This window comes from Watersipora subatra, chromosome 1 (genome assembly GCF_963576615.1).
Source record: "Watersipora subatra chromosome 1, tzWatSuba1.1, whole genome shotgun sequence".
Lineage (NCBI taxonomy): Eukaryota > Metazoa > Bryozoa > Gymnolaemata > Cheilostomatida > Watersiporidae > Watersipora > Watersipora subatra.
The window spans coordinates 57,000,311-57,012,458 of NC_088708.1; the positions used below are offsets into that span (position 1 = coordinate 57,000,311).

The 12,148-nt window shown below is 36.8% G+C and overlaps 1 protein-coding gene across 1 annotated transcript in view; it reads left to right on the plus strand.

The window, feature by feature from the left end:
• The window catches only part of LOC137389425 (ubiquitin conjugation factor E4 A-like), a 35,993-nt gene that overhangs the window by 735 nt on the left and 23,110 nt on the right, over window positions 1-12,148 (plus strand). The window contains exons 2-6 of the mRNA XM_068075497.1: window positions 5,312-5,367; window positions 6,528-6,611; window positions 7,073-7,179; window positions 8,821-8,973; window positions 10,813-10,927. Of these exons, the coding sequence (XP_067931598.1) occupies window positions 5,312-5,367; window positions 6,528-6,611; window positions 7,073-7,179; window positions 8,821-8,973; window positions 10,813-10,927 (515 nt within the window). The remainder of the gene's footprint in view (window positions 1-5,311; window positions 5,368-6,527; window positions 6,612-7,072; window positions 7,180-8,820; window positions 8,974-10,812; window positions 10,928-12,148) is intronic.

Below are 12,148 nucleotides of genomic sequence, written 5' to 3' on the forward strand. Positions count from 1 at the left end.
GACATAAGCAACCAAATATTGATGTGGATTCACGATTTCCTCTTGAACCGCAAACAAAAAGTGATGAGCAAAAGTATACTATCCAACGAACTACCAGTAACCTCAGGTGTACTACAAGGGTCTGTCCTCAGACCAATCTTGTTTCTAATATACATCAATGACCTTCCAAAGGCAGTTAACTATAGCACCAGTCTGTTTGCTGATGATACACTACTTTACCAGCCGGTCAACAATGATCAAGAAAAACAATTGTTTCAAACTACTATAAACTCTTTGCAAGACTGGGCTCAGACATGGTGTATGTCATTTAACATTAATAAGTGTAATGTGTTAGCTTTTAACCCCACTCATTCCTCTCCACAAGCTGATTACTTAATGACACCACTCTTGAAGTAGTTCAAGAGACAAAATATCTAGGGGTGGTATTACAATCTAATCTGAAATTCAAGAAGCATATACAGTCCAAGGTCTTGAGAGCTAAGCGCCAGTAAGGCCTGCTCAAGCATGCTCTTTATGCTGCTCCTGAAACAGCGCTCCTTCTGGCTTACACTAGTTTCTGCAGACCGCATCTAGAATATGCTGCAGCAGTTTGGGATACTTCACTTGAATATTTAAAAAATGACATTGACATGGTGCAGCGCAACACAATAAGATTCATAAGTCAGTTGAAAGGTAGGGAAAGCATCACGGAAGCTCGCAATAAGTTGTAACTAGATACTCTTGCTGACAGAAGTATCAAAATCAGACACGCACTGTTAATGAGAATTTTATCAAGAGAAAAAAATCATACACCCCTGTCTAGTGCATATGACGAGTTGATGAATGTCAAACGGGACAGCATGCCAAATCCTAGAACAGCTACAATAGGAGATCCACCAGCAATGTACGCAAAAACATCGGTATATCACAAGTTTCCTACCAAGAGCAATTCGTGAACTAAAAACCAAGCTAACAAATCACAGCTAACACATGTACATAACACAGCTAACTTACAATTAACCAATAATAACCTAGAACAGTATAATACATTATGATTTATGACATTCTATTGTTTTTTCTCCTAGTTGCATAATGAGGCAACAATTCGATATACAAATCAAGTTAAGGACTAAAATTATCTGAAGCGCACCACTTGTTTATACTCTACTGCATACTAATGAAGAAGAGGTAAGTCTCTCTTTCTTAAATAACACACTGAAACAAAATCTACAAAATCTCTAGTTGATAGGCTGCCCTCTGAAATGCTTTATTGATTTTTGTTGAAAAGCAAGCTCGTAAGATGTCTACATTTGAATACCGGCCTCTTGCTAGCCAAACGGGATTTTTCTCATCTAAAATATAGAGTGTTTTTGACAACAGCATCCTAGGGCTTTATATTTATCTGCCTTTCAGCAAGTTGAGTTTAGTTTTACTATTTCTGATAACGCGTATGTGTGTTATGTGTATTTGGGGAGAAATTATGTTGTGCATAACTAATCCAAATTCACACACAATATCGGTGTTGAATCTGCTTTGTCATCTTAGTCTATTTTGACTATGTTTAGTTTGTAAACCTTTGCTTAGCTTGTGTGAACTAATTTGATTATTACTGATTCAGGTACAAGTGAAGGTGTTAAGCTATTGTAAGTAATACTGATATTTACCAGTAAAAGTTATATCTTTATTTTTTAAGTCAAACAATTAAAATACACAACTAACAAAATTTTAAACAATAATATTAATAACAAAATGTTAAAATGGTCAATAAAAATTACACCCTTACTCGAACGTTTGTCCATGTTTACTTGCTCGGGCCCGTATGACTGCGAGTCTCCACATTCAAACAAGAATCATGACGTCTATAGATAGGGAGGTTCAGCAGTTGAGATAACGAAGTATAAGAGTATCAGCTGATGATGGAGAAGAAGGCTCAATAGGCAGGAGGAGGAGAGGCTCTGAAGAGCTTAAAGAATGAGCTCAGCAGGTGGTGGGGAAGAGACTTCACAGGCAGGAGAGAGAGAAACTCCACAGCCAGAGGAAAGCGTCTCAGCAGGCAGAGGGTGAAGAGCGAACCTCAGCAGGCTCTTAGAAATAAGAGAGGCTGAGTCATTGGAGCTGTTCTTTTATATAGATATTTCTGTTAGCCTTTGAGAAGATGTTTAGGCAATCAGGTTCTGTTCTATATGTTGCAGAGGGTTAGCAATTGACTGGGCATGTCTTAAGTATGTCATGGGAATTTACTGCTTGGAAATGATGACTAACTCCAATTTTTTTGGTTGTATCTAGTAGAAATCTAATTTCTGTTTAGTGGTTTTCTAGCACATCAATTGGTGTTTCTTTCCTCATGGGTTACTTTCACTGGAGGTTTCTTATCTGCTTTTGGATGGGCATATGATGGTTCTCTTTCCCGCTGGTCCTCTGATGTTTTTTGTTCATTGTAATATGTATTGCATATCTCTCTGATGTTTAGGCGTTTCTCCATTATGCCATTTGATTTTGCTAACACTTCCATACGTGTGTAAATTATTTTTGATGTGTTAGTTTTTGAAATAATAATTGCTTAAACATTCCTTCTTTTTTGCTTCTCTGTTATTATTGGATTTTTGCTAGTAATTGCTTAGTCAACGTTTCTAGTCCGAATTTTCAGATATATTTATAAAAAAGTGTCATTAGCTTTTAGGGTACATTTGAATAAACAAAATATCGGCTGGCTTTCAAAGGGTGGTAATCTCAAACTGGACAGTAATCGCTAAGTGATCAAAATCAGCGAGGTTCGATGCCAATTATTACTGTCTTAAAGCTTTTACAGCAGCAAACTTGTTGCAATTTTATGTTATTATTTTGGAAAGTATTAGAATTCTCATTATTAAAGGGCTATTAGTAAAAATAATACATTGCTTGCTGGACTATATTTGACAACAGCCTTTTAGATCATACTTATCTACTATGTTTGAGTTTTCGCGTTCAATCAGTTTCGCAAGGCGTTCACAGCCGCGGTCACAACAAAGTAAGCTTTTTTGTTTAAATAATCTAAACGTATTTACCATAGTTTTAATTAATTTTGTGAGTTTTCTTCCTATCTTTGCATGATTATTTGACTACACTTGATCAATCGCAAAAGTCTTTTTGTTTTATGTCTTCCATATCTACCAATCACTCATTGACACTACTGACTTGGCAACTTAGTAAATGTCCTTAGATCTAAGCCTATAGATCAAGAATTTTGGCAAGGCACCAGCAATGTATAGGCAGGCATAGTCAGAGCAATGCTTTTACCTGAAAGGTTGCTAATCAACCATGACTAAGCTCAGTTAAAATAATAAATTTTTGCTAGGTAATATAAGGGGCTATTTTAGTGCTATTAGTCTCAATACCTGAAATTTTAGCTACTAGTGGGTAGTTTTGTTCTATGATTAGCTTTGAAAATGTAATTGTCATATATTTAAGATGAAATTGATCACAATGAATATATTTTTATGAAAATATAGCGTCATGCGACCTGTTTACCTGGTAGTAGTAATTTATCACAATGTTTTTTATGGTAAAATTTTTGATGGCTTTTATTTAACTTTGATTTGTTTCTTACCTGCTAATTTTTGTATATTATTGGCATCGTGTAATGCAATTAAGCTAAATAACCTCTGTATACATAATTATGTTTTCTATTACCGATGGTGCATCTATTATTGATGGTACGCCTATTATTGATGGTACAACTATTATTGAGGGTACTTCAATTATTGAGAGTACTTTTATTATTGATAGTACTTCTATTATTGAGGGTATTTCTATTATTGAGGGTACATGTATTATTGAGGGTACTTCTATTATTGAGAGTACTTTTATTATTGAAGGTACTTTTATTCTTGAGAATGCGTATATTACTAATCATGAATGAGTTATTAATGGTATCTCTGCTTTTGATGGTGCTTCTACTTTCAAAAGCACTTCGATTAGTAGTAGACCTAATAGTAGTAGTTTTGCCTATTGTATATTCCAAGCATGTCGACATTGTCAGACTAAAATTTCAACAATAAAATTAAAGCACATAAATTACATAATTTTTTTATTATATATTTCAATACATCAGAGTCTTGGCTTTTGAATGAGCCTATATTCAATACACAAAGAATAATAGAACTGTGAAAAACGGGGTGTCAAAAGTACGTCCTGCAAAAAAAACACTTGGTTCAGGTACTCAAAATGTGGCGTCATAATTCTCATTTAGCCTTAGGTCGTCGATCCCTTTCGCTGCCATTGAGGCTGCGTTTTTTTGTGACATTCAGTGCTGTTAAACCCGGAGAGCGCTAATAATAAACTAAGATTCTAGATAATCAACAATGCCCGCGATCGTGCTAACGCCCGACCAATACAAACGCATGTTCTGGGTTAATTAATTATGCTTCAATAAATGTACTGTCGTTGATAAAGGTAATGAAATCACATCGATTAAATTATGACCTGCCGTTGCGTGGCCCTAGGACTAAATGTCAATCGCACTTTCGCGAGATCACGCAATGCTTGAAATTAATTAGTCTCAGTCGTCACCCTTAACATCGCATTACAAACAAAGAGCTAGTGCATAATATCATCTGGAAATATAGTATGGTTCTTGGAGTCTGAGGTACTTATCATAGAAATAATATGTACATGGAAAACTGATGACACTGATTCCTTTGTCATCTTCATTCGTTCTCTGGAGTTGTCCTACCTTCGCCTGCCACTAGCGTCATTATCGTAGTTGATAAATAAGCGGTAAGAGCACACAACAACGAATATGAGAATTGTGACGTCACAATTTTTGAGACTATGCCAGTAAACTTTTTCGCGGTAGAGCTCTGGGGAAATCCTATGAACACCAACCAATGTCTGTCTCACCATGGCAAACAATAGCTCATTCGAAAGCCAAGACTCTGATGTATTGAAATATGCAATAAAAAATTATGTAATTTATGTGCTTTAAAGAATGCATATGCATCTTTAAATATAAGCATTTATTTGTTTTCACTGATACATCATTGCGATATCAGGGAAAACTAATAATGTTTATATTTGAAGATACACATGCATTCTTTAATTTTATTGTTCAAATTTCAGTCTGACAGTGTCGACATGCTTGGAATATGCAATTCTTTTTTGTATTTAAGTTTATGACCGGACAATAAATAGTGAGTTTTAAATGCTATATTCTTACTTTGACATCCACAACTAGACTCATTTTAATCCTCATAATGTATCCAGTCATGTCGTTATGACATTTTTCGAAGCAGCCTTTTAGTAGTCTTAAATGGAACTCTGTATACTTTGTTGCCACCATCTTTCTATCTTGCAGGATGAATGTGTCCAATCCTTTTGAGTCGTTAACCCTTTCTGCAGGGGAGCATCAAGGTATAGCTTTATCCATTTGTATATGTCTAAGTGCTACCCTATTCAGGTTTTGCATATGTCACTCTGAGAATCATTATAGAAGTGGTCTAGTTTATGAAAAGATGATGTTGTTGCTTAGTAACTGTTTAAGCCTATCTGATGTGCGTAAGGTAATTTGTAATTATAGAGTTAGGCAAGCCAAAAAAATGTCAACGCTTGATTTAAAATCTGTTTCCAAATTCTGCGCTTTGCTGATTTTTGAAAAGAACAATGGTCTGCTGTGAACTAGAAGTTTATAAAAACCTCCGAACGAGGTGGAAAACCTCTGAACGAGGTGGAAATGTCTTGTATTTTTGCTATCAGCATGCGATCCATCGTGTTTGCTAATCAGACATTTCAAACAGTTGAAAAGTTGTTTTTGAGTTACGACTTCATCTCGTTATTGTGACGCATTCAACCTTTTTTCCTGGTTTCGTAAGGTATTTCGATGTCATTTGTGTGATTAATGCCTAATCACTACACTTGTGTGTATTTGATAAACATCACTGTACCCATATTCTAAAGAGTTGCTTGCGCAGCTAATAAGTAACTATTGCCAGCTGAGTTGTAGGGTATAATTATTATTACATGTCTTTTCTAGTAAATCATCAAGCTTTGTTTGTGTTTACCTCATGATTCCATCTATTATAGTACATGATGGTAAATCATGAATATCATGATTAGTTAATTGGAAGGTAGGTTAAGATCAACATATATGCTGCTTTTTGTGGTCACATTGCATATATGTTTGTTGAATCAATGACTAGTTTAGTTTACTGCTAGTCTCGACATAAGTGTCAAGTCATAGTTGGTATTCCAAATTATTTGTAAGTTGAATTTGTGAGTTGAATTTGTAAGTTGAATTTGTAAGTTGAATTTGCAAGTTGAATTTGCAATTTAAGTTGCAAGTCAAATTTGCGAGTCAAATTTGCAAGTCGAATTTGTTAATCGAATTTGTAAGCTGAATGTGTAAATCGAATTTGCGAGTTGAATTTGTAAGTTGAAGTTGTAAGTAGTATTGATGATTCTAAGGCGGAAGTTGTGTTTCTAAACAACCCGTAAGTAAGGTTTATTTCTGTTGAGACTGTTCAACATTTAAATAATATGTGCATATGTTTAAAGGAAGTGACGGCCTGTTGTAGGCGGTGCGGAGCTGAAACCTGAACAGAAGAAACTAGAGCTGAGCCATTGTATGGAAAGAGTTTTCCTTGTCAGCCTAAATAAAGGTAATTCAATAGTTGGTGCTTGAAATGAAGGTACATCTAAAATACTTTTATTACCGAAAGTACTTCTATTATTAATAGTACGTACTTCTGTTATCGATGACATTTCTAGTATTGAGTTCACTTACATTGTTGCGAGCACTTCTATCATTGAGGGTACCTATGTGATTGAGGGTACTTCTATTATTGAAGGTACTTTTACTATTGAGGGTACTTTTATTTTTGAGGGTGATTACATTACTGAGAGTACTTACATTACTGAAAGTGCTTCTATTACTGAGGGTACTTGTATATTATATAAACTATATATCATGTGACTGTTTGCATTTTTTTTTAAAGTTGTCATAATTTGAGTAGGCTGAAATTTTGTATAGTTTTGTATCAGCTCTGTTTTAGGTTGGTTCCTTATCTAAACTCACTCAGCAATACAGTTGACATCGACTGTTTTCATTTATAATTTTCAGATGTGAGTTTATTTGATAAAAGACGTCCTAAATCTTTCATATTCCTAGAGGACCTACACAGGAATCTAGATGATCAAGAATGGCTTGACGTCGACAATATGTCACAAGTGAGTTCTCTTTTATTAATGCCTTTCAGGTGGTATCAGTTGTCCCTCCACATTATTTCAAATATTGTTGGTTTTTTCAGGCTATTCTCAAAGCACAAAGTACGGCTTTCTAAATAAAAATATATTGCAGAAAACTCAGTTACAAGGAAACTGCATTACGCAAAAAATTATGTGACATTTTATCCTTGTTCGGTATGTGATACTGCAACACAGATGATAGAGCAGGACTATCAGTTGAACTAAACTAGCAGACTAAAGCAGGTGATATCCAATTATCATGACAGTTACTGCCCATGACAGTTGCTGCACATGACAGTTACTGCCCATGACAGTTGCTGCACATGACAGTTACTGCCCATGACATACTGTACATGACAGTTACTGCATATGACAGTTACTGCCCATGACAGTTGCTACCCATGACAGAGACTGTACATGATAGTTACTGCACATGACAGTTGCTGCACATGACAGTTACTGCCCATGACAGTTACTGCCCATGAAAGAGACTGTACATGACAGTTACTGCACGTGACAGTTACTGCCCATGACAGCTGCTGCACATGACAGTTACTGCCCATGACATACTGTACATGACAGTTACTGCATATGACAGTTACTGCCCATGACAGTTACTGCACATGACAGTTACTGCCCGTGACAGTTACTGCCCATGACAGTTGCTGCACATGACAGTTACTGCCCATGACAGTTGCTGCCCATGACAGAGACTGTACATGACAGTTACTGCACGTGACAGTTACTGCCTGTGACAGTTACTGCCCATGACAGTTGCTGCACATGACAGTTACTGCCCATGACAGTTGCTGCGCATGACAGTTGCTGCACATGACAGTTACTGCCCATGAAAGTTACTGCCCATGACAGTTACTGCCCAAGACAGTTGCTGCACATGACAGTTGCTGCACATGACAGTTACTGCCCATGACAGTTTTTGCACATGACTGTTACTGCCCATGACAGTTACTGCCCATGACAGTTGCTGCACATGACAGTTACTGCCCATGACAGTTACTACCCATGACAGTTACTGCACATGACAGTTACTGCCCATGACAGCTACTGCCCATGACAGTTGCTGCACATGACAGTTACTGCCCATGACAGTTGCTGCACATGACAGTTACTGCCCATGACAGTTACTGCCCATGACAGTTACTGCCCATGACAGTTACTGCCCAAGACAGTTGCTGCACATGACAGGTGCTGCACATGACAGTTACTGGCCATGACAGTTTTTGCACATGACAGTTACTGCCCATGACAGTTACTGCCCATGACAGTTGCTGCACATGACAGTTACTGTCCATGACAGTTACTGCCCATGACAGTTGCTGCACATAACAGTTACTGCCCATGACAGTTGCTACCCATGACAGAGACTGTACATGATAGTTCCTGCACATGACAGTTACTGCATATGAAAATTATTGCATATGGCAGTAGTTAGTACAAATGATAATATGTTGTGGATGACACCAGAGTGCAGGTCACACTACATTGCCAGTTGCACTAAACTGTAGCTTATAGGTAACATAATAGTGATATTCTGATATCCTTTTGTGACCAAAAATGTAGCTGTGTATTAAGCTGACACTACAAGGCAGGTGGCTCTTTTAGGCGATGTTTGAGAGGACACTTATGACGAGTGAGCAGCTTAAAAATTCCTTAATTCAACAGTCCAAATCTGCTCCAGGTTCCTTTGTAATGGAAAGTCGAGTGCTCATGTATCTCTCACAGTGCTATGTGCGTGCCTCATCTGAAAGAACAGAGGTTCGTCTATGTTTACTTGCTACTTGTTAGTAATAGTCAAGTCTGGAATAGGATTGTAAGTTGCTTCTATGTTAGGCAAGCAGCGGGATCAGAAATATATTTTTAGGTATGGTTACTTTCTCTACTGAATTTTCAGTTTGTCTAAGAAATTCAGAGATTTTTTTGTATTCCCTGCAGGCAGGGGCTGTGCATATGTGGTGTGTATGGTGTTCAGGTGCCAACTATTTGCAATTGTAGAAGAATTACTGTAGTTTTTGCAATGATTGGAATACCTGATGAGACGCAATAAATGAGTGACAGCGAATAATCTCTTGCTTCTTAATGCATTATTAAAAACCATAGCCTGAGCTCTTTTCTAACACATAATTTTTGTATGCCACAATAAGAGATGACTGTGTTCAGTTCCTACTAAAATGCTTCGATTGGATATTTTCATAGCTATCCTCCAACTGGTAGTCAATTAGATGTCATTGAAAGCAACGAGAATGGATAATTTATAGTTTATGTATATGCTAGCCGAATGCCTTGCGATGCACGGGTAATAGAATGGTTACCTAGTAAATTTACTAACTTACTTGGAAAGCTAGATCTTTACTAAAACAGTATGTGCGTTTTGGTCAACAGTGTTAGTTATTAACCCTTAGCAAGCCTTTTAGACGTGAATATCTTAACCAATGTAATACTATCTTCCCATTTTTCAATTTATATATATAGAATTAGACTTCAATAATTGTTCACTGCATACCCTCATTTGATGATGCCTTTTTTATGAGTATTCCACTGAGGGTGGTATGGTTGTGTGAAAACACTACTGATTTCATAATGTGAAAATTGTTTTAAATTGTAGTTTATTTATTTAATACAACCTGTTTATCTTTGTTAATTTTGTTTTTTTGTGTAAATAAAATGGTGCAAATATGGGGTACAATCGTCTTGCTATAATCATTGCGTTTGTTAACGAGATGGTTTTGTATGCTCGAAAGCTGCAGATAAGCAATGGTGAAACTCTGAATGCGCCTGCTCACAGTTCCGTTAATTGTTTTAAAATGTTTCCACAATTTCTCTTTATTTTATATAGATTCCTGGCTGGCTGTTGTTTAAAGGACAAAGCTTGTTTTTTTTTTAAACAGCACACTTTAGCTCCAATGGAACCTTATACAAGGCTTTGGAGTTTTATTAATTAATAGAAATAGCATCATATCGCATGACAGCAGGTAACTTTATCTAGTTTAAATCACCGAATAGCTTGTCTGCTTGCTTAGTACAAGTACACCCATTTGTGAGGGTAAGTGTTTCATACGTACGACCATTACTTAGACATAGTCTTCTAACTAGACACTTAGAGACTGACCAATGGATGAACAAGAATGTACTGAGCTGCTTCACATTATCCGGGTGACCTGATGATTACATTTAATCACCTGATTGATCACATATGAAGTCACCTCATTCTCCATGTCAATAAACAAGGTTTCCTTATGTTGGAGACAGTTAACTACCATAGTTAAACCACTGTACATCTTGTGAAATAGCGGCCTGTCGTATTACAGATGTGTTCCTGCGTGTCTCTAGTCTTGCTTGCAGACACACAGAGCCACAGAGTTTGTGTTGATATTGCTAGATGCTACTGTTTACATGAAGCTTTCATCACTCTTTCAATGTAGACAAGACTCTATTAAAGTTCTCCAAACAATATCTAAAAGACTTTAATGTGAAGTTTTCTCCAGTTTACTAGTTTATCAAGTCTTCACTTTTATTTGAAGAATAACTGCAGGGAGATTTTAAATGTATATGCGTCACGGTAAACGACCTTGTATGGCATGTGATTCGCTTTTTCAGGTGGACTTGAAGAAAATAATAATAAACAACGCTGACACATGCTTGCGGCAGCCAGATCTGTATCAAGGGCAGGATGTCGAGGCACAACTGATAGAGTTGATGTATTTCAGGGGAGGTAAGTCTTACGTCAACAGAGATAAGTCTTCTGTTGGAAAAATCAAGTGCCGAAGTTTATTAATTACTGTGTGGCAGATCAGTTGCATCATCTAACATTTTTTTAACAGTTTTGTATTACAGAAAAGCAATATTCAGTTGGAAGGAGTGATTAGTCTCATCGTTTTAAAGCACATAAATTACATAATTTTTTTATTGTATATTTCAATACATCAGAGTCTTGGCTTTCGAATGAGCTATTGTTTGCCATGGTGAGACAGACATTGGTTGGTGTTTATAGGATTTCCCCAGAGCTCTACCGCGAAAAGGTTTACTGGCATAGTCTCGAAAATTGTGACGTCACAATTCTCATATTCGTTGTTGTGTGCTCTTACCGCTTATTTATCAACTACGAAAGTGACGATAATGACACTAGTGGCAGGCGAAGGTAGGACAACTCCAGAGAACGAATGAAGATGACAAAGGAATCAGTGTCATCAGTTCTCCATGTACATATTATTTCTATGATAAGTACCTGAGACTCCAAGAACCATACTATATTTTCCCGATGATATTATGCACTAGCTCTTTATTTTTAATCCGATGTTAGGGTGCCGACTGAGACTAATTAATTTCAAGCATCGCGTTGGGCGTTAGCACGATCGTTAGCAGGGCGTTAGCACGATCGCGGGCATTGTTGATTATCTAGAATCTTAGTTTATTATTAGCGCTCTCCGGGTTTAACAGCACCGATTGTCACAGAAAAACTCAGCCTCAATGGCAGCGAAAGGGATCGACGACCTAAGGCTAAATGAGAATTATGACGCCACATTTTGAGTACCTGAACCAAGTGTTTTTTTTGCAGGACATACTTTTGACACCCCGTTTTTCATAGTTCTATTATTCTTTGTGTATTGAATATAGGTTCATTCGAAAGCCAAGACTCTGATGTATTGAAAAATATAATAAAAAAATTATGTAATTTATGTGCTTTAAATATGTAGGGCGAGTGCTGCTAGATATCTGCCTGGACATAGTTTCGACTGTACGACAATGTTTTTCCGGCAATGACTTTTCTTTCCTATGGACCCTCATCCTGTTTTCATCCGTATAAAATTTTTGTTTGATCCCTGAAACGCTAGTAATGATTATCTATATATTGTGATTGAATACGCTATAAGCACTACCATCAACAATCAGGATGACTTTTTGTCTGATCAAACAGGTTATGTGTCGATGCACT